This window comes from Anoplolepis gracilipes, chromosome 3, assembly GCF_047496725.1.
Source record: "Anoplolepis gracilipes chromosome 3, ASM4749672v1, whole genome shotgun sequence".
Classification (NCBI taxonomy): Eukaryota; Metazoa; Arthropoda; class Insecta; order Hymenoptera; family Formicidae; genus Anoplolepis; species Anoplolepis gracilipes.
The window spans coordinates 7298234-7321894 of NC_132972.1; the positions used below are offsets into that span (position 1 = coordinate 7298234).

The 23661-nt window shown below is 26.9% G+C and overlaps 4 protein-coding genes across 5 annotated transcripts; 3 read left to right on the forward strand and 1 right to left on the reverse strand.

Moving 5' to 3' along the window:
- The first annotated feature begins 322 nt into the window (after positions 1-322).
- On the forward strand, positions 323-1148 carry Alg13 (Alg13 UDP-N-acetylglucosaminyltransferase subunit). The gene is made up of 2 exons (XM_072888176.1): positions 323-594; positions 732-1148. Exons 1-2 carry the CDS (start codon positions 508-510, stop codon positions 1146-1148), a joined length of 504 nt encoding a protein of 167 aa, XP_072744277.1. The 5' UTR covers positions 323-507.
- A 70-nt stretch (positions 1149-1218) lies between these two features.
- Positions 1219-4365, reverse strand: Scsalpha1 (Succinyl-coenzyme A synthetase alpha subunit 1). Its single transcript, XM_072888174.1, has 7 exons — positions 4147-4365; positions 3041-3276; positions 2733-2954; positions 2537-2641; positions 2267-2446; positions 1971-2105; positions 1219-1898 (listed from the first exon to the last, which is right to left on the reverse strand). The coding sequence occupies exons 1-7, from the start codon at positions 4181-4183 to the stop codon at positions 1812-1814; spliced, it is 1002 nt and encodes a 333-aa protein (XP_072744275.1). The 5' UTR covers positions 4184-4365; the 3' UTR covers positions 1219-1811.
- A 494-nt stretch (positions 4366-4859) lies between these two features.
- On the forward strand, positions 4860-9862 carry LOC140663744 (uncharacterized). 2 transcript variants are annotated; one of them, XM_072888173.1, is made up of 15 exons: positions 4860-4961; positions 5042-5215; positions 5573-5763; positions 5907-6342; positions 6435-6580; positions 6659-6774; positions 7092-7228; positions 7340-7473; positions 8056-8182; positions 8266-8503; positions 8577-8741; positions 8827-9024; positions 9150-9232; positions 9327-9462; positions 9545-9862. In XM_072888173.1, exons 3-14 carry the CDS (start codon positions 5580-5582, stop codon positions 9454-9456), a joined length of 2094 nt encoding a protein of 697 aa, XP_072744274.1. In that variant the 5' UTR covers positions 4860-4961; positions 5042-5215; positions 5573-5579; the 3' UTR covers positions 9457-9462; positions 9545-9862. The 2 variants fall into 2 exon arrangements, with proteins under 2 accessions (XP_072744274.1, XP_072744273.1); XM_072888172.1 differs by having other exon boundaries at positions 4904-5215.
- A 3862-nt stretch (positions 9863-13724) lies between these two features.
- Positions 13725-22814, forward strand: LOC140663858 (venom protease). The gene is made up of 7 exons (XM_072888374.1): positions 13725-13934; positions 16354-16439; positions 18987-19328; positions 19813-20115; positions 20723-20824; positions 21615-21766; positions 22312-22814. The coding sequence occupies exons 2-7, from the start codon at positions 16373-16375 to the stop codon at positions 22474-22476; spliced, it is 1131 nt and encodes a 376-aa protein (XP_072744475.1). The 5' UTR covers positions 13725-13934; positions 16354-16372; the 3' UTR covers positions 22477-22814.
- The last annotated feature ends 847 nt before the right edge of the window (positions 22815-23661 follow it).

Consider the following 23661-nt stretch of genomic DNA (forward strand, 5'->3'; position numbering starts at 1 on the left):
AAATTATCGCATTGGCATTGACAGTGAATAAAGGATGCAGTCCACTTGCATTACAAGTGATTCGTTGGAAGCGTTTGATTAATCAATTGGAACAAAGAATTTCTGTCCCATCCTGATTGGATACAGACTTTTTTGTCCACTTTTGAGATGAGCTTAATTTTATGGAAACGAGCTTAGGCCTATCAGATATACATATATATATATATACGTATAAAAATAAGCTTGACTATATTATTTAATTTAGATGCAATATAAAAAATATTGAAATTAAAATTACTTAAATCTAAATTAGCGATTCTTTATCTCTTTCTAAATCCTGTCCTTTATTAATAAAAAAAAGTAATCAATTTAACCTAGTCACGTTGATGCAATTGAAGACAGATAAACTTGTTTATAATTGACTTTTGCATGTATAATGTTTTTATTAATCTGGATAAAAAAAGGAATGAATGAAAAGTAATTAATCAATTGTTTGGATTTCTGAATGAAACAGTTAAATACGACGCAATGTCAGATAAAACGATATTTGTTACGGTTGGCACAACTAAATTTGATAATCTGATAACTACTGTCCTAAGTCGTGCAGTCTTAGAGGTAGTACATAATATATATATATAATTATTTAAATTTATTTCTTTCATTGTGATGATTATTTATTTTACATTATATAACCTAACTTGTAAAACCCAATTTGTCAGAATTTTCATGCTTACAATTACTGTCAATTTTAGGCCCTATCGGCGCGTAATTACAGACATCTAATTTTGCAAATTGGTAATAGCAACTTGGAACTGGACTGTACTGCACGTTATGGTTTTCATAAAATAGAAATATTTAAATTAAGTCCATCCATTGGAAAGTACATACAATCAGCAGATCTTGTGATAAGCCACGCAGGTGCAGGAAGCGTACTGGAAGCTTTGGAAAAACGCAAACATTTAATTGTAGTGATCAATGATCTTCTCATGGATAATCATCAAGTAGAATTAGCTGAGCAGCTATACAAGGACGAGTATTTATATTATTGTACTTGTCAAAATTTGTTGTACATTATACAAACAATGGACTTGGCAAAATTGAAACCATTTGTTAATGATAAAAGTGCAGATATTGCTGATTTTATTAATAAAATAATGGGCTTTAGGTGATGAAACAGTTTGTTTTCCATAGAAAATGTTGGAAAATTGTTTTATAGTAATTTTATAAAAGTCAAATAGCTGTGAGAACAAACAGCAATATTATATATATTTCAATTTTTAACATGCTTTACAATAAGGATACATGATCCATAAAGCTTAGATTTATTATTGTGTAATATATTACGCTTGACAGAATTTACAATAATAATACATTGTATATACTTAAACAACCGTTCCTCAAAAAACTGTTTTACATATAGAAAAATTTATAACTCTGCATTAGTCAAAACTGTGACAGATCAATGGCAGTTTAACGTTCCCTTAGATAATTTGTAAATTATTCTTAACAGATATCTGCATTAACGCAACAGCTAATGTAAAAGTATTATAAATAATTATGTTTGCAGTTAAAATAAATTCATTCTTTAAAAAATATCAATTATCTTCTATTTAACTTTGATCTATATATATTTATATATATATATATATATATATATATATGGCAATGAGAACAATTGATATATTATTAATAAGTGAAATCATTTCCATACTTCAATATTACACTACTATGTTCTGTGTGAGTTATTGCAGTATGGTGTACTTTCAATTTATTTTTCATGAAGATACATGAACATGAAGAAAACTACACAGAATTATAGTAGTGCACATGTTTTAATTACAGACCAAACCAAGTCGTGTCATTTCCTTTAGAAGTTCATTACCCATTTGTGCAGGACTCCTTGTAACTATTACACCAGCCTAAGAATAAAACATATATTGTCTGATTCGAAACATGTTAATGCTAATGAGATACATGAAACTGCTACTCACTTTTTCAAGTGCATTAATTTTATCTTGCGCACCACCTCTTCCTCCTGAGATTATAGCACCAGCATGTCCCATTCTTCGTCCAGGTGGTGCAGTAATACCGGCAATAAATGACACTACTGGCTTAGCTTTTCCACCCTATAACATAATATATATATATATATATATATATATATAATGAAAATGTAAACAAAATATAACATATTAAATCTTATGATGAACTTGAGAACGAATTAAGACAGGATTTGGATAGGATGGGCTGGAATTCGGGGTACCAATAACTCGGAACAGCAACCAACAGTATTCTTCTCGATGAGATATTCTGCTGCTAATTCTTCCGCACTGCCACCAATTTCTCCTATCATTATGATGCCATCACAATCTGGATCAGTAAGAAATACATCTAAACAATCGATGAAATCAGTACCGTTGAAGGGATCGCCGCCGATACCAACACATAACGTTTGCCCAAGTCCTGCCTTGAAACAAAGCATTACTATAATATATTTAATATCTTATTAAGATGTGTCTATTGAACTATGTATAATATATAGCTATATATAACTTACAAGAGTCGTTTGATTTACAGCTTCATAAGTTAGAGTTCCTGATCTTGAGACAATACCAATCTTTCCTTTTTGATGTATATGGCCGGGCATAATACCAATTTTACACTAAAATATTATGTGTACAAAACAATAAATAAATACATATATTTTATTCTAAAAAATGTCAAGATATTTAAAGTTATTTCTACATACATACCTGTTCAGGTGCTATTATTCCAGGACAGTTTGGGCCAATTAAACGTGATTTATTTTGTTCAAGCAAGCATCTCTTTACTTTAACCATATCATGTTGAGGAATACCCTCTGTAATACAAACAATTAAAGGCATCTCAGCCTCAATCGACTCCATAATGGCTGATGCTGCAGCTGGAGGAGGAACATAAATGACCGATGCAGAAGCTCCAGTTGCTTCTTTTGCCTATAAAATATAATAGTTAATTAAATATTAAAATAATTTCAATACTTTAGTAAATAAATATTGTATAAAAAAATAACAATACTCACTTCTTTAACTGTCTTAAATACTGGTTTTCCAAGATGTTCTGTACCTGCCTTTTTGGGACTAACTCCACCTACTATCTTTGTACCATAATCAAGAGCTTGTTGAGAATGGAAAGTTCCTTGCTTTCCAGTAAAACCTTGACATATCACTTTGGTATTTGCATCAATTTTTAAATTCTTCCTAGTTTCTGTATAATTAAATCTCACCTGAGAGCGTAATAAACTTCCATAATTCCTGACTGAAAAAAATTATAAAAAATAATTGTAACATCATATAATAGTAATAAATACAAAACAATATATTATGATAGAATTAAAATATTGTATATATATGTATGGAATATGTAAATATATAAGTAAAATTTATTTATTACTTAAAAACATTAAATACAAATATGATATAAAAACTGATATTAATATATAAACTGTTTATCACATACAAAGTAAAAATATATTTTATATTGCGTGCACAAAAATACATATTCAAAATATGTTTAAAAATATTGCAAAGATTGAAACCAAGAAGTATATATCTATATATAGTGTCCTTATTATTTTTAGCAATATCAAAGTTTTTTTTACTGCAATTTATTTGCAAGAATGTAATCTGACATTTCGTGAGTATGATGAAAGAAAATAATCAGTAAATTGATTAAAATGTATATATCTATATGTATTTTAAAACGTTCAATATTCTAAAAAGAACGAGAGAAAGATTAATGTGTATAAGAGGATATATCGTTAAAACTAATTGCACGAGAGTTATCGTCGCAGAAAGGGTCACGATTATTACAGGGGAGAACAAATCATCCAATTGCTTCTCGTATATCACGAGACATGCTTGTGTATTGTTCTTAATTAAGGGAGCGCGCATTTTCCTACGAGGCGCGATTCTCCATAACGTCATGTCCTTTCTTATATAATAAAATATTATTATGACAAGCGCGGGCTGTCAGCATTATTTTTAGTCCGTTCATAGGCTGCGCATGGCGTAACCACGATAGAAAAAAAAAGTTCAGGCTATTGCTGTTCAAATGTACAAAAGTCAAGAGAACATTGCAAAGACGAGGATATATTGTGGGATCTGCGAGGGAAATTGACGAGCCTACCTGTAAATTTTGAAAATGCCCTGGCAGCCACAGCCATCTTTTAATTTGTCCTTTCCGCTGAGAAGGCAATGTTGAAAATTAAATTAACACTGGACCACCATTAAAAGTATTATAGGTACTGTGATCTGACAAAAAGGTCAAGTCCAGGAGAGAATATCATATACATACAGACAACACAGATACCGTGTAGAGTGACTCGATCGAATCATAAACTTGTGAGAAAATAGATATCGCTCTTTAAACACGTCAGCTGATTGGCTATGCGTAGAGGACCTGTTCTACTGTGGCGAATTTCCATTTTGTCTCTTTATAAATTATTTAATAGAATATCTTTCGGAATATTTCGATTTTTAATTTCTTTTTAATTCCGTCATCTATTTGGATACAGTATATGTGTGTATTATTTTTTAATTTTAACAAGCTCTGTAATTTGACACCTCGAAACTACAAGTTTTTTATAAAGATAAATATCTTTTCCCCGATTGATCAAAACCAAATATCTAACCTTTAATTGCAAACCTTTTGATTGGCCAATCTAGTGAAACAGTCAAAGCACTAGCGTTTGATTGACCAATTGGAACAAAGACTTATATATAGATAAATATGTTATAAATATCTTTATCCTGATTGGTTAATTAACACAGCCATAGAATACCTGCGATACAACAGATACTGAAAAGGTAGTATACTGTACGATCAACGGAACTTTTGAATAGCCAGCATAGTTGACGAAAGGTACGATTGATGGTATCGCGATTGCCAGATGTGCATATGCTAGTAGAAAGAGAGATCCGTCTCTCTATACGTCAGTCTACGTAAATTCTTTTCGATTTCATCATTATTTTATACTGACATAAAAGAATTAATATATATTCACACGTTTTTTTTTTAATAGATGACAATTTAATCAAATTTGTAGTGTCTCGTCTTTGAAGGTAATATCGGCATATGTGCAAAATATATATATGATTTAAGTGACTGTTCGGAGAAGCACGGAAAATAAATCTTATAAAAATGACGTGGTGAAGATATGCTTATCGTTTGATGAAAGTGTCGAAGGAATTGTAAGGTAAATGTATTTTCGGCATGCACGAATTTTGCCGGTAGTATTGATCCAAGATTTTATTGTAATAACATATAGCAAGAGAGATCTCGAAGATATATATCCAAAGTTTCATTATATATCTTTGGTAGTGTCATGTAAAACTTGCTTCCTGTAATTCGATATCAGTATCAATGTTGTGCAACGCACAAATATTGCCATTGGATATGGAAAATTTTCAATCTTTGAGACTGAATTTTTATTAATGTTGTATACTTGCATCTGAAAAAAGAAAAAAAAATAATTATTTTTATTATAAATTTAAATTTGTGAATTTTATTTTGAGAATTAGTAAAATTTATTGTAATTTTGAATCCATTGTAGAAGTAGAATGGAGGAAAGTACAAGTTCGCAAAATATTTGGCATAAAGGTAAGCCTGAAGAACAAAATGAGTTGTTTCAAGGAGAATCCACAACTGCGTCTGTAGAAGCTAATTCTACATCGTTAGCTGATATATTTGATACGGCATTTACATCAACAGTTGATCCATCTCCTCAATCTCGGTTTCCTTCTGGTATATATAAGAAAGAGACCTAATAACTTGTTAATCAGTATCTATGTGTATATAAAATACATTTTAATAATTCCTTACAATATGATTATAATTCTTATAATATGCATACAATATAAGATAAATCCAATATATCTTATTTGTAGGTAATGAAATGGAGTATGAGCATTTATTTGCAGACAGCGATATTGAGGAATCAGATGTAACAGCTATAGATCCTTATACAAATTCCGTTCATCCTACTACTTCTGAGAATAATTTTGTTTATGGGAATTACTTAACACCTTCAGATACAACTAGTGATTCACAGGAATATTGGCAATCTAATCTCTTAAATTGTAATATGTGCCAAAATAGACAAGAAAGAAATTCTAAGAAAGAGTCACCAACTCGACAGTTAGATAATTCATGTGAAGAAAGATTATGTGATAATTATAGGAAAAGAATTTTGCACGATCGTGATTTGGCAATCAAACATAAAACTAAAAGAAGCGAAGAGCAAAAATTATTGAATGGTCAACAACCAGATAACTTGAGTATAGCTGGACCATCTAGATTATCAGATCATTCTATTTCAAACAAGTATTTATAGTTTATTAATTTGTGTATACAGATTTTTTTTATAATATGTTATTAATATCTATAATAATATATAAATGTTATTTTATTTGCAGTATAACAAGATCAACTACAAGTATAGATCCTATAAGTGCCCTAGAACATGTAGGAGATCATAATTTGAGTTTGGCTATTAGTTTACATCGTTCAGATTATACAAATATATTAAATCGTCAAGAAGTGAAATCGGTGCATTCATCTCGTATGTTTATAGCAGTTATAATATACTAAATATATTTAATTAGTTATTTTTAAATAGTTAATTTTTTAATTTCAATAGAAAACGATGACACACCATCAGCACCAGATTTGCAACTAGATTGGTCTTCTAGTAGTGATAGTGATGATGAAGACAGTTCAGTTGAAGTACTTGGTACTGTTAATCATAATGTCAAAGTATGTAATACATAAATCATGTAGTATATATCATATATATATATATATATATATATATATATATATATATATATATATATTACACACGTATATGTGTACATGTTAACATTTTGATCATATAAAACTTTTTTCACAAATATCTTTCGAAGTATTATTTAAATACTATTAATTTTTTGGTAGTATAAAAAGGTTAATAACATGTACACATACACGTGTGTAATATATATATATATATATATATATATATATAAGATAAAAATGTGTATAAAAACTTATAAAATTTTATTTAAAAAAATATATTTCTTACATTGTTATAGAATTCGTTAGAAAATACAAATGAAGATAATCGTACAGTTACTGTAGTTGACTTAACTGTAGAATCTGATGAAGAACACACACCGTCTACATCAACAAATCCTGTAGTTAGTTCGTGGTCAGGAGATTATAATCATAGGTAGGTGAAACAATATGTGTATACTCAATGTAATTTTTTTTTCCCAAATTGTAATATGAACTTTTATATAATAATTGTTATGTAACATAATATTTCAAAATCTTTTTTTAGAAATAATCCACACTGTATGCGTGGATTCACAGGCATGGATTATTGGAATCATTTACCACATCATAGTATACATAATAGAGGCACGTATCACAATCATAGAATGCCTGCTCATTCACGTTATGGATCTGTAGGAGGTAAGAGAATTTTTTTATATAAGTGATTAGCATTTATCAAGATAACAAAATTAAACAGTTATATATATATATATATATATATATATATACCCAGTAAGCAAAATGCGCGTAATTTGCTAAGAAATTGGCAATAAAATTACGTAAAAGTTGCTAGCAAATTGACATCTGTTATGTCTGCATTAAGCTTATGGTCTGCTAGCAGACCCTGCTCACAGACTTCGACAGCAGATTGGCGACAGAAACCGAGCAAGATCTGCTAATATGAATTGACTTTTTTAATATATTTAAATGTCTTATTTTATACGAATGGTCTAAAGCAGCAGACTCTGCTCGGTTTCTGTCGCTAATCTGCTGTTGGAGTCTGTGAGCAAGGTGTGCTTGATTTTTTACATCAATTTGTCGATTTAATCGGTCATAACAATTTCTGTACTACATTTGTATCCCTTTTGCAGACAATAATTAATAGCAGACACTTGGCATAATTTGTTTTCGACAGATTTGTCTATCTGGGTATACATATATGTATATATATCATAATGTATAAGAACTAAAAATATAAAAAGATTTTATTATTTCATTTAGATGCATCTACGAATGTAACGAGACCACGCATGCATCCGCTCCAAGAAAGATTGTGGGTAAATCAACAACGCATGCAAGAAGTACATAGACGAAGGTTGTATCACAGATATTCATCGCATCACGCGTAGTTAGTATTAATGTTATTATATTATATTTTTTCTAATAAAGGATATTCATTTTTTTATTTTAATTCACAAATTATATTTTTAGTAATGCGGGACCATGTAATTCTCATATACATTCATCAACATACGTCGCTCGTAGAAATGGCGAAAACAGCAGTCCTTCGAATGTTCGATGTAACAATAACACAGATAACACAGCATATACAGAAAATTATCTTCCACCTATTTTACCGCCGCCGCAACAACCTACTGTTTATAGCCATCCTGAGGCTCGAGGGCCACCCAATTTCTATAGAGGATCATGCCCTGTGCTACCTATAATTGTAATTTGATTTTGTGAATATAACAATCTTCCTGATATCATATCTTCTAATTTGCATTTTATATTACTCGCAGGTAAATCCATTAAATGGCGTGGAAGAAATGGAACAGCCTCCTCCGGTGATGTTGCCCTCAATGCCAGTACATCAACATGTACATCATCATATGTATCACTATGATCCGCATCAACGGCCGTCGCAACGTATGCATCATGTTCACATTAGTTTCCATCCTCATATGGTACGTTTTTCTTTTTATTGTATACAAGTACACATTGCATGTGAGTCTAGATATTATGTTTATCTCGTTTTGCATACACATATAGCAAGGATCTGGAACACATGATATGATGCCATTTCCACCGTTGGGTTTACCGGACTTTGTATTGCAAGGAGCGCGCCACATGTCTGCACGACTTGACAATTATATGCGCATTGTTGATTTGCGACGTATGGGTCATATAAGTTGTGGGGCTACGCAAGAATCTATTGAAAGCCACACATTCCCACATAAATACAAACGGGTAAGAACAGATGCTTATAGCGAAAACTTTTTATATTATTTATTATTGCATTTATATTAGATTAGATACAAGAGCAATCTATTGTATAATGTTACAATATGTTATGTAAACATATCCTTTTGTAGGTAAAAAAGGTTGAAAATGGGGAAGATGCTATCGAGAAGTGTACAATATGTTTATCCGAATTTGAAGATTGTGAAAGTGTCAGGTAAAATTTAGCTTCAAAGTTTTTATACAGTTTTAATAAAATGTTAATATTTTATAAATTTCAAATTTTTTGTAACTTTTTTTTTCATTTATAGGAGGCTTCCATGTATGCATTTATTTCATATTGATTGCGTTGATCGATGGTTATGCACCAATAAACGTTGTCCTATATGTCGAGTGGATATTGAAACTTTTCTTCATAAGGAGTTTACTACTTCGACATAGTTTAAGGTTTTTCATATCTATCTCATTTTGAAATGTAATCAGATATAATTAAATATATATATATACATGATATCAAATATTTCTCAAGATGGTCCATCCAGGAGAAATTATGCTGGGTTACCACTATACTATGGATTAATGATATAAAAATGTTATGGATAATCAAAATAACGAAACATGAGCTGAGTTCCTCAAGAAGACAAGAAGAATTATCAATGTTCAATTTTAATACATCTCTGACTGCGGTTAGTTTTATGCATAATAATAAATATATTGAAGACTAAATTTATTTACATTAATGATTAATTAATATTTAATTTTATCTTTGTTTATATATGTATACGACGTAAAAATCTATGCTATAAGAAATTTAAAATAACTTATATGACTACAAAAATGTTATATATCTTTGAGTATAAAACATGTTTAAAAAAAAATATACACAAAGGTATATAGTTTGGTAAATCGATTTGATTCTATGTCGACATAATACTTCTGGTATACAATACATATATTATATAAATTATATACATTCAGTGTATTTCAATTTATGAGAATAATGAAATTTCTATTGTAAATATTTTATTGATATGTAAATTTTTGTAATGCTTGGATTAAATTTGTGATCTTGACAAAATTCTAGTATTATATATCATATTACTAATAATAATTTAAAGAATAATTTGGTTTTAATTTTATCTTTTCATATACTAATTTGTACCTACAATATTAAGCCCTGATTTTTTTATCCTAGATATTATATGAAATTAATATAGATTTGAATATTGAAAAATTTATTACTTGTAATAATTGTTGCAGTTTATTATCAATTATCCATTATGTGAGAGAAAATATCATTAGTTATTCGAATTATATTTGCCATTTTGTATTATTTTTTCTCATTGAACGTTATTCAAACTAGATTGGAACGCAGCGCGTCATTTAAAATAATACCGAAAATGATACATGATAGTTTATATTTAAAAATAATTGTAAATATTAAATTTTTTTATTACTATCACTGATGCTAAGCCAAAGACTTAGCTTAAGTTATATAAATAAATATTTGGTCTAGAAAGATTAAGCAATTTTATATTAAAGATAATTGTCATTGTATGTACAAAAATTGCAGAAAAAAAATCATTGTATTGTCAGACCTTATATATATACATATATATATATATATATACATATATATATATATATATATATATAAACAATCTTGTATATATGTTATGTTACATATTAGAATCAAATAATGTTCTCTACCTAGTTACAATAATCTACAGTAAAAACAAAACTTATCACATTAGAATATCTTCAGTATTTAAGTTGATATTGCGATAAAAAAAATTATTTTGTCAATGTGCGATATAAAATATAATATGTGTAATATATAATAGATAACTCACATATATAATGTCAGGATTTTCTGTCGCTAGTTTGATATTAAAGAATAAATTGAGAAGTAAAGAAAAATATAAAAGATTAATATATATTAAAGATTATTATAAAAGATCTGAAAGAATTTTATGAAGATCTACACACAGACACACATACACTTCTGCTAAATTATAAATTTTATTATTTCTTATTAATATTATAAGATCTCATATACGTAATCTGTTTCATTATTGATGAATGAGTGTCAGCATGAAAACATTTTTATACTACCATATAAAACTTTATCAAAATTTATTTATTAAGAGACAAGTGTAATCCTTTACGGCCATTATATTTTATATTTTATGTAACAAACTTTAGTAGTTTAATTAACTATATTAATTTATTGATAAAATTATAAGTCACCAGTGACGAATTAATTAGGTATTGTTATTGATCGACCAAACTGGTTTAATAAAGCTTTATACTTTATTTGATGTTTGATCGGCTTAACAATAGACGACGTTTCGACCTTTGGTTTAGGTCCTTATCAAGTCTAAAAATAAAAATAAAAAACGTATCTAAGTGACAATTTCATTGTGTACGGATTAATAGAAATGACATTATACAATTTTAGTTAATTAACTATAATATCATAGTTAATTAATTAAAATTGTATAATGCCATTTCTGTTAATCCATACACAATGAAATTGTCACTTAGATATGTTTTTTACTTTTAGACTTAATAAGGCCCTAAACCAAAGGTCGAAACGTCGTCTATTGTTAAGCCTATCAAACATCGAATAAAGTATAAAGCTTAATTAAACCAGTTTGGTCGATCAATAACAACATCTAATATATTAATTTACTTATAATAATTTAATTGTTCATATACATACATATAATTAAAATTTCGGACGTGATATATATAACACGTTCTGTTTTAAAGGGAACGTAAACAAAAAATATATTTGCCATATACAATCATGTAGTTAGATAATTCATCTCTTGACGCGCGACTTCTTATTTGGTAAAATAAGAGCACAAATGGAAAAAAAATATATATACTATATATATGCACACCTATATTAATTATAATTACAGGATATGTAAATCAGAAAAAATAATTTTCTATACTTTCATATAAATAATAAGAGAGAATTTATACTGTATATAATAAATTAGAATATAATAATGCAAAATTGTACTGATTTACTGTTTCAACACTATATAAGAGTAAACGTAATGTAAAATACAAGACTTTTTGAAAAAGGTATTATCATGTTTTAATTTAAACTCCTACAATTATTTTATTCGCTGCACGCATACATCGTGCATTCGATATTAATAACTGTGAATATAATTGAAAGATTCATTCATGACACATAGAATGCCCTTGTGAGTAATTCACGCTTGTACTACCGGATACAAAAGATGCAAAATTGGTCGTCGTTGCTTTACTATCGGTAAATCATCGCATACGTGGAATTATGTGTACGTACTCATGCGCTTTGCAATTATCAAAGATGCAAAAAAATTATTGAAACATATTATATGTATATAAGCACAACGTAAGCGATAACAAGGTCGCCTCTCTTACCGAAGCGTAAAATCCCAGAAATTAAAGACAGATCTGAGACAGAAAGACTCCAAAGTAGTATTGGGAAAGTAATACGGCGAGATATAATTATGAAAAAGGTCTCCTCGATAGCCTTACATATAGGTTTTTTTTGATGACTCATGTAGGAAATCTGAAGCATGGGACTTTCATGAATATTCCACGATATCAATTTTTTCGTAAAGAGAATAAAATTCTTGATATTGGTGTACATTTATGTAGTTTGATTATATAATAGTTTGATTATATCTATTATATACAGTTATATGTATGCTATACAATAAAATATGTATATGATGATGGATGTATTTATGATAGAGAATTATTACATTTTTAAATAGTTAATGTTATACTTTTTTAAAATATTGATAAAATATTTTTAAATGTACAGACTTATTTGCTACAATTTTTCTTTCGTGCTAATATAATTAATAAAATATATACATTTACATTTTAAAAAATTATAAACTGATTTTGTACATTTATAAATACTGTAACTGTGTGTGCAGCCAAATGGCATGACATTAAAATTCAGACTGTTAATAACAACTTTTTTAAAAGTAAAATTGATTCTTATCAAAAAATTAATGAAAAGTTGTGATTTGTTAACATAACTTATAATTTTTATAATAAAATATGTTTTGTATCATAATATTTTTTTAACTAAAGTAAATAAAATTAAGTAAAAAGTTTAATTAAAATTAATAGAACTTTTTTATTTATTTTCGATTTTGAAACTCAAGTTTTCGTTAATATATTTGCCATCATTTATAATATTTAAAAATTATTAATATATCATTAGCAAGACTGTTTTCAATGACGTAAAAATATATCTTTATTCCTAAGCAACAAAGTATAAATTAGTAAAGACAAAATTTTATATATATATATATATAATAGAATAATATGACACACACACACATATATATATATATATATATATATATATATATATATATATATATATATTATGAATTATTAATACACATTACAAATATAGTTTTAAATTATACACGCATATGTAAAACAGAAAAGATACCATATCATTTTGTTTTATACTGGAACAATCATCAGCATTTTTCTTGATGCAGATTTTGCGTGTACGACAAACATATGTGTATTCCAGCAATTTTCATATATCTCACATAGACATGAATATATATACGGAAAATTCTTTCGTATTTACACGCATACAATTAAATTCCAGTCTAGCACATGACTATTGGTTGATTGCTTCTCTGTTCTGCTATAAAAAGAATGTGGCAGAGAAGAGCAATTCAGTAGTCCTCGTGCGGTGTTCATCGACGATTCTCACTATTCTTATTGATCTATCAATTACCAGTGTCTTTATTTTTGTGCAAAAGAATCTTGATTGTGTGCGAACAGCAACATATATTAGTTAATTAGTGGATAACAATTAAATCAGATTGAATTAGTGTTTGTCTTAAAAAAATTGAAACCGATATAATTTTGAGGTAAATAAAATTTTTACTAAACAATTAAATAATTTTTCATATGAATCATTATTAGTGTTTCTGCTATCATAAGTGAATATAAAAATTATTCTTGCGCTTCAGTAGCCGATGAGATTTAAATGAAAATTGATTACATTATATCAATTTTAATCTCTTTCTCTCTCTTTCTTATTCTCTCTTTCAGTTCTCTTACGATAAGAATATTATGATAAACTACGTATTAGGAGATGACGTGTATGTCATCTCCTAATTATCATAACAGTCAAGTTATCAAATAAAAATTACATTATATACTTTGGAAAATTGCTGATGCATATTTAAGACGCAAAAGAAATAATGTTTTATAATACTTGTTGATAAAGCGTTACAATTCCTAGTTGATTTGTATGATAATTATACTTACTAACTATATTTGACTTTAATTTTTAAAAGTTACACACATCTTGCCACAATAATTACATTCTTTAACATAATAATTAACAGAAAATGTGTGTCTGTGTTGCGTCACTTCGGTGTACTTACACACATTGTTCTCCAAGATATTGGATATTTGTCAATAAACATGATAGAAGAAAACAAAATTCATAACAACCGTTCTAAGCAAAATATAACAGGAATGTTATGATATTTGATAATTATATAAAAAGTGTTCCGATGTTTTTATTGTCTTTCGTTTTCACACAGTATATCTTCTATATCTATTAATATTTCCATGATTTTCCAACCATAAATTTTTTAATGAATTTTTTTATGAATTTGGAGTGTAGTTATTTTTTAAATATATATTTATTTCTTCAGCTTCTGCCAAGAAGGGACTTAGGTGGGGCTTACAAGATATGTTATCCTTTCATCCCTCCATACATATTTATCCACATTTCATCCATCCCTATATTTTATCACATATCACATATCTGTCTTATATCTAATAATAATCAACATAAACATATCTATTCCTATACAACTTGAATTACTTAAAACATTCTAACTCGTATAGTAATAATATTGCATCTTTAACTTTAATTATCCTTTCCTTATCTTGTTATATACCATTACTATTACTATCTTATCTTAAACTTAATATCTAAGACCTATAACCTTCTACTAAACAGTTATTAATTCAGTCATATTTCTTTTCTCTCTTTTTTTCCTTCTTTCTATTACTTCTTAAAGTCTTATTGTTAGTTATTTTTTAAATAAAAATTTAAAAAATTTGGGATTTATTAAACTTTGAATATATATTAATATTTATAATATATCAATGTACGTATCATAGTGTCTTTTAAATTTAAATTTAATTTGGAGATGACATTAATTAAATTATTGGTTTATCTTCTCACTGTATTTTTCCGGAAATAATTTGTCAATATGTGGCTTTCAATATGCATGTATATATTTTTGGCCATTATTACTGTAATGTCATTTATATTGAATTCGAAGCGATTTTATTTCTCAATGTCAGGTATAATTTGTAATTAACTTTGACCGTGAAATAAATCCCAGACAAATCTACTAACAATGTTGTCACGCTAGGTTGAAAATGCTTAATATAAATTATTACCTCTAGCACGCATTCATTCAATGTCAGGGTACTCAGGCAGAACTTATTTTCACACCGATAAACGCGGTAGAAGCATCGAAATCTCCACGCACGTGCTGCGTTTTGGTTCATCGAATTTCTTTGTAACGCTTTTATCTAATAGCCCTTTTGTCACACAAGTATCTTTTCTTAATTTATTAAGAACTTTTTAAAATTAAAATGAAAGTTATTTTTAATATTTTAACAAATATTTTAATAAAAAAACGATAAATCATTTTTTATTATAATTACATTTATTAAATATCAGTATTATGCACTTTATAATGATGCATGCATATGTAGTATATAACAATGTTCAATAATGGGAGCATACAATAAATAGATTAAAGTTACTTGTAAAAAATACATTTTTTTGTTAAAAAGAAGACGGAGAGAAAAAAATAAAACATCATCAATTTCTTAGAGTCATGTTTCTTAGAATCATGTCAAGTGATTATATAGTAAATAAAGTTTAGATTTAAAATAAAGTACATAAAGTAAAATATTTTTTTCTCAATTTTAAATATGTAAACTTTGAGTTTAATTACTAAAATTTTTAATATGAAAACTTAAAAAATTGTAAAAAAGTTATAATGTTCAAAACTGAATATTTAAAATTTAATATTTAAAAAATCAATATTTAAAAAAATAAGAAAAATATTTAAATCTCAAACAAAACAATCTCGTTTTTTCAGCTGTGTTAATATGTGATCTAAGACGGTCTATTTCTTAATAGTCCAAGTATTAAAACTATTAAAAATTTTAAAGACGCAAAAAATTTATTTATAAATTGTATGATCTGTTTAAAGATGATGAACTAACATAATGCTTTTGAATTTTTAGAGTAGACGTGTGATTTAAAATGTGGTCTTCTGTCATCGTATCCATCAGTTTACTATGTATAATAATACCAACGACGCAATCTCAAGGTATGCGCTTTTTATTATCATTTCGAGTAATATATATGTACCTACAGATTCCATTACAATCTCGTCATAACCGTCGGTCAGATCTTATTTGTGAATTACTTAATATAACCGGTATATTTTGGAGGAAAAAAATCCGGTATATCCACATGTCATTTCGATAAAATATTTAATTTTATAAATATATGTTACTGTCGCTACACTCGAATGCGTCTTGCGTAATTATTATTTTATCCATAATAATCTTAACAATTATTTATTATTACAAATACTATAAGAATTATATTTATAAAAGTTGTATGTAAATTATATATATGTATCGTGTTTTAAATTAATTAAATCGATATACTTTATGTATATTAAAAATTATCTTTTAATAATTTAACACAAAAGTTTGGTATAGGTACTTTTCTTTTCACAAATTTTTGTGGAAATTAATTAATCTTTATAGTGTATTATAAATTTTTACAAAGTTTTACATTATATTATTACACAGATTACCGGGGAATTACAGTAACAATTGACGTAGAATTGTCCGAACACGGTCAAGGCAAAATCCTTTAAACCGAGAGACAGAGTCTCACGTATAGCATGACCATTGATGAAGGTCGGCTCGAGGCCGACTTGTTGCGACATTTTATATCTTTTTTTCAATGATCTGATGCTAAAAAAAAATATTACCACATGTTAAAAGAGTTGTGATTATATAATCTATCAGATTTGTAATCAAAATTAATATGATATAAAATATTCCTTTTGAAGTAAATACTTTTAAAATACTGAAAGTTTAAATAAAATTATTCGTATGACACTAATTGAAATTATATGTTTAAGACGGAAATTATATGTTTAAAAAAACATTGTTCTAAATTATGAGAAAAAATTAAATACAAATATAATCATATATATTATGGAACATAAACATAATAGAAAAATTAATGATCAATTATACAATCATAACCATTCTATTTTTATATTATTTAATTATTCTAATCACATGCATAATTGAATCGGAGGATTAGTCGGATGTGGTCGCGGCTATTGATTTATAAAGTGATCATTATGAATAGAAAATTATGACGATTTATTACGATAGACTAGTTCATTCCATAAATAGTGATATAATTATAATTGATACAAGATACAATTTAAGATACAATTGATAAAAAAAATTTACCAATATATTAATATGCTATCTTAATATATAAGCTTAAGAAATTCTATAATAAATATTGCAAATTAAATAAGTCTTAAATAAAAGATAAAGAATTGAAAATTACATGATCAATAATGCAATAAGAAAACATAATAAAAAAATATAACATACAATAAATGTAATATTGTATATGTATTACATATTTATATATGATAAAAATATTTCAAAATTAATTTATTTATAAGAAAAATTTTTTAATAAATAATATCTTACTATAAAATGAGGAAAGATAAGTTTTAACCTGTTATTTATGCGACATGAACATTAGCTGGATGCATATATCTAGAATTGATTGTCTGCTTATTTCATTAGAAGTATTTTACTGTATAATGTAAACCATGATATCCTTACCGGAATATTTTAAACTTATCGTCATTAGATTTTAAGAGACGGTACTTAGCGATACAACATTAACAACATTAGTAAACATTACTTTTTTCACAGAAAATGCATTTACATATTACATTGCAGCTATAATTTAAATAATCAGAAATTGTACATACATAAATGTTTAATGCATAGTAGTTTATTGCGCAATAAAATATATATTTCGTTACGATAAAGTTGTACAATTTTTCATATATCTGAAGCTATAAATCTTATAATGTTTTCCTATAATTTATTAAATTAATCAAATTCCTATAATTATTCTTGGTTAATTAAAGATATTTAATGGAAAAATAGATTTATAATTATAAAAATATGTAATAATAATAGTAATTGCAATAAACTTTTTTCGAATATTCTTTATCTTAACAAATTTACATAGAAAAATAAAATGTCACATATGATAGTAAATGTGCTATCAAATATTTATCGATATGATTTGCAAATATGCGTAATAACTAACTATTATAATTGTAATAACGAAATGTTTACGGAATATTATAATTAATTTTTATACAATATACATAAATGAAATATATATATATATATCATGTCTCTAAAAGTGATACTGTGACAACGGAAAAAAAGAAATTAAATACAATATGGAATTTTATTTACAGTTTACAGTTTTATTTGTCGTCTAATACAGAAAACATGATATGCTGATATTTGAAAAAATATATGCGTATACGCATATAAAAAAATATCAGTTAGAATATATACTTATACTTCAGGAAATATAGCACATAAAATTATAAATAGATTCTATCTGAAGTCTTTTGTCGCGAATTATAGATCATCTAAAGTGGATTTTATAACAAAAATATAAGTCTTTTAGAATTATATACTATAATGTGCATATTAACAGGAAACTATATTGATATTTTTTAAAGGAATTTACTAAATATAATATTAAAGTTCGTTAAACTCAAGTTTTGACGTTATAGGTTTATGTCAAAATCCGCAAGGTCAACCTGGTATATGCATCAATATTAGAAATTGTCAAGTTTTACTCAACCTTCTTCAATCGAATTCTCAAGATCCAGCAGTAGGAAATTTTCTTCGTGCTTCCGTTTGCGGATTTGAAGGTAGAGATCCTCAAGTTTGTTGTCCTAACGTCATCAATGGTGGAAATACGGGTAATACAGGAAACACAGGCAACAATTTGGAAGGGGATCAAGGTCGTAGCGAGATTACAAATACTGTGTATGGTCCTTTGTATCCACCTGATTGCGGATTCAGTAATGCATCGCTACGAAGAATCGTTGGTGGTGAGCCAGCTTCGTTAGGTACGAATAATTTTTATACTAGAGAAATTCAACGTTTCAATATATTTTACATTGTTTATCACACATCATATCAACAATCACATTTTAAAATTATAATATAAGTTTTTAAGAAAAATTTGCAATTTTAAAATACGTCTCCTTGTTTTTTAAAATACTCAGACTTTTATAGATATACATATTTTTTTTATAATTTTTTTTTCACCAAACTGTTGAAGAGATTTCTTTTTCTTACAAATAATTAAAAAAGATTTTTTTCGCATGTCAAGAAGTGGAAATAAATGGCTTAGTTTGCCGTTTAATTTTATGTAGGCTTTGTTTCGGCAGAATAATCTTAAAATTGCTTAATTGATACGATATTGATATATCATAACATCGGTTGTAAAATAAATATTATAAACGTGACTTAGAGTATGTCATTATTATGAGCATTATTAATAAATCTATAACATGATAGAATAATGATTGTTATTAATTAATTTTGCAGGTGCTTGGCCTTGGCTCACCGCTCTCGGATATAGAAATTCAAGAGATCCAAATGTTCCGAGATGGCTTTGCGGCGGCGCTTTAATTTCCACTCGCCACGTGGTCACTGCCGCACATTGCGTACATGGACGGGACGATTTGTACAAAGTACGCGTTGGCGACTTGGATCTCAATAGCGATTATGATGGAGCGTCTCCCTTTGAGGACTTTCTCGAATGGAAAGTAGTGCACCCTGACTACAACCCCACGAGTCACACAAATGATGTAGCTGTCTTGAAGACGACTCGAGATGTGCCTTTTACATGTAAGCCATTTCCATTCTACTAATATTTTTTTCCAATTACGTGATTGTTCTCACGAAAGATCGAGAAACTGTGTAAAATTTAATAATTAACGTGAAATGTGAGCTGACAATTAAGAGAAAAAAATAAGAAAACTTAATATTGAAATATAACCGATTCCTTAGCCTTAGAAGGTATTTGTTCTGTATCTGTCAATTTATTTTCTTCATGTTCCATGTTCTGTTTTTTTTTGTGATTCGTAATCTAGTGTAATAATCATGACTCTAAATAATATATTTATGATTTCATGATAAAAAAAAATTACAAAGAGATATCAAAATTATGCAAAAATTTTTATTTTTTTCTTTTCACTCCTAAATGAGAATTATACGATGAAACATAAATATCAGGTTAGGTCTAGACATCTTTTCTATAAATATAACTACATTAATATAGAAACATAAATGTATCTCATTAATTAAAATTTATAAAATCGATAAAATCTGCTGAAAACTAAATCACAACATAACAATTTTAAAAATTAAATATTTTGTAGTTCAGATAACTTTTTGAATTGATTAAGTTCTTTTCTTATTACGATAAACTGATATCAACTTTATAAATTTTCAGTAATGCTTCATCCCATTTGTCTTCCAGTAGATGATTTTAATAGACAGAGAAATCTAGAGAGTACGTATCCTTTCATTGCTGGATGGGGATCTCTTTATTTCCGTAAGTATTGAAAATAAACTAAACTACACAAAAGTATATTCTTACTTATTTTTTAAAAATATAAACGTATAAGTGTTTAAAGTAACGATATTTTTTAAATAGGCGTAAAACGAGAGAAATATAATCGATAAAGAAAACGTGAATAGGCGTAACGAGAAAATTGATAGAGAGAACGTAAATAGGCGTAACGAGAAAATACAATTGTTAGGATGGTCAACACTGCGACGTGACGGTTGAAATACAAAAATTCTTTTGAAATAGAGACTCAAAATTGGTGACATAAAAATGAATTTTGTTGTATTCTTTTCGAATAGCTTGTGTTATCTGAGGACCGTCCTAACAATTGTATTTTTCTCGTTACGTCTATTTAAAAAATATTGTTACTTCAAACACTTATACGTTAAAATAATAGAAAAATCAGGCGTAACACTCCTCCTAACCAATAGCGAGGAATTTTGTACAAAAATAACGTTTTAAACACACTCAACGCGATATGGACTTTGTATGGTTTTGTTCTTGACTTTGATTTATATCCTGACATTTTTAATTTCTGACTTAACACATGTTACTAATATTGTAATCTTGCGACTCTTATCTTATGTATTTTTGCACTAAAGATGGCTTGTAAAATCAAGCCGATACGTTCGCTTTTTATTAACAGAATTTTATTAACTAATTTGCGCTGTAATATTTTTATGGTGTTCACATTGGATTAATATATTAATTAATTGTTTTTAAATTGTATTAATGTAGCTCTCTCATGCCTTTTACACACTCTTTATTTTTTTAGGTGGACCCACAAGCAGTCGGCTTTTGCAGACACAAATTCCTGTACGTACAGAACAAGAATGCAAAACAGCGTTTCGGAACTTTAAAGGAAATGTAATAGATAGCCGCGTTTTATGCGCCGGTTTTGCTCGAGGTGGAAAAGACTCCTGTCAGGTGAGAAATCGTTATAAAATTATATTGATAAAAAAGATCAACAAAAAATTTTTAATTTTATTTGCTATATTTTTTATATATGATTTAATTAATAAAAAAAATTAATTAATCGAGTTATGCGCTTATAGACTATGCGCTTTAATCAATTGAAACAGTAATCCTAAAGTTTATTTGTTTTTAATCTGACACTGATCTACTCACACACTTTTATTCCAAATAGATTTTCAATTTTTGCATTCTTATAGCACCATGATTTATACTATGTAATTTTATTATTTATTAAATTTATTTGCTACTCAACTAATAATTTGTTAAGAATAATTTTATTAACTTTTAAAAATTTTTGTACTTTTTTTATTATTTATAAATATATATATAATGACTTGTGTATATTAATGTAAGATATAATAAGAAAGAAATTCTAATGTAACAATTAAAAAAAATTAACTTTAAAAGAAAAAAGTCTTTATTAATTTGTTGAATAAATATATATTTTCTTTTATTAATTATATTTCTTCTACTTACGATATAAAATGATTTTTCAGGGCGACAGTGGTGGACCAATGATGTCTCCTAATCCTCGAGATAACAAATATTATTATATTGTTGGAATAGTATCATATGGTTTCAGATGCGCAGAACCAGGTTTTCCAGGAGTATATACAAAAGTTACAGCTTTTCTTGATTTTATCACGAGCCAATTAGTGTAAATAGTTTTTTCAAGTAAAAATAGCAACTTTCCGTCAATATTTTTCTCTTAAATCCTGAAAACTGTGAAACTGTGTGAAAACTGTGTGAAAATATATAATTGGGAATGTGTTTTATGATTTCCTTCTCATGTAACCAAATAAATATAAATAAATTATAATTTTTATCATTATGAACAAATTATAAATATTAAATATTAAATGAATTATAAACAAATATTGTAAACAAATTAATTATTTTATTATAATTATTATAATAAAAATTATATTGTAAAATTTTGTAAGATTTTATGAAAAATAAAAATAAAATTTTAATTTAATTTAATTTTTTTTAACAAAAATATAATTTTTTATTTTTTGTTTGCTTATTTTTTACTATTAGTAATTACTTTATTATTAGCATATTATGCTTACTTTCAATGGTTATATATGTAACGATAAGTATGTATTATTTATACTTCTCATATGCATAAATTACATAAAAACAATACTTTTCATTTATATGGATTTCAATTTTTATTTTCTAAATAAAAAGTTTGAGACTCACTTTGATTAAATTCCAATTAACTTAATCGACGATTAATTTATATATTTATAGTATTACCAAATATATAATATTTTTCTACATTATTTTATTAATAACATAGAATTTATTATTTATTATTGTTTAAAACATTAAAAAATTAGAGATAATAAATTATACAATTTAAAAATTTATTATTAATTCTGCCAATTGAATTAATCTATGATTAATCAATCTATGATTAAGTTAATTAGAGCTTACAATTATTAACGTGGCTGCGAAAATTGTAAAACGTTCAATAAACATGTAAGTATTGCCCTCTATGAAGAATAATGAAAAGTTTTCAGCGTAATATACTACTACGTACCGATAAAAAGAATGTATCTTTATCAAAGAAATTGATTAAACTATAAAATATTATATAATGAATTCATTTTATTGAATGAATTAATGTTCATTGATTAAGACTGTCATGTACAAATTCACAATAGCATAAATAATTAAAATAATAAGATAATTATTAGAAGTATTTATGATTGTTATTCATTACAAATAACAATTATAATTTGTAATATTAAATTATGAATATATGTATATATAAAATAATAACAACAAAATATATAGAAATAACGATAACAGTTGTTCGTATTATTAATTCTGACGCT

Bases quoted from the DNA above. Each gene is read 5' to 3' on its own strand.
- Alg13 (XM_072888176.1), top strand. From the start codon at position 508: ATGTCAGATAAAACGATATTTGTTACGGTTGGCACAACTAAATTTGAT. The intron at 595-731 runs GTAGTACATAAT...TGTCAATTTTAG, and splicing joins TAAGTCGTGCAGTCTTAGAG to GCCCTATCGGCGCGTAATTA.
- Scsalpha1 (XM_072888174.1), bottom strand. From the start codon at position 4,183: ATGGCTGTGGCTGCCAGGGCATTTTCAAAATTTACAG. The intron at 2,955-3,040 runs GTGAGTATTGTT...TATATTTTATAG, and splicing joins TATTTAAGACAGTTAAAGAA to GCAAAAGAAGCAACTGGAGC. The intron at 2,447-2,536 runs GTAAGTTATATA...CTTTGTTTCAAG, and splicing joins CTGTAAATCAAACGACTCTT to GCAGGACTTGGGCAAACGTT.
- LOC140663744 (XM_072888173.1), top strand. From the start codon at position 5,580: ATGGAGGAAAGTACAAGTTCGCAAAATATTTGGCATAAAGGTAAGCCT. The intron at 7,474-8,055 runs GTAAGAGAATTT...TATTTCATTTAG, and splicing joins ACGTTATGGATCTGTAGGAG to ATGCATCTACGAATGTAACG. The intron at 8,504-8,576 runs GTAATTTGATTT...TATTACTCGCAG, and splicing joins GCCCTGTGCTACCTATAATT to GTAAATCCATTAAATGGCGT.
- LOC140663858 (XM_072888374.1), top strand. From the start codon at position 16,373: ATGTGGTCTTCTGTCATCGTATCCATCAGTTTACTATGTATAATAATA. The intron at 16,440-18,986 runs GTATGCGCTTTT...TTGACGTTATAG, and splicing joins ACCAACGACGCAATCTCAAG to GTTTATGTCAAAATCCGCAA. The intron at 19,329-19,812 runs GTACGAATAATT...TTAATTTTGCAG, and splicing joins TGGTGAGCCAGCTTCGTTAG to GTGCTTGGCCTTGGCTCACC.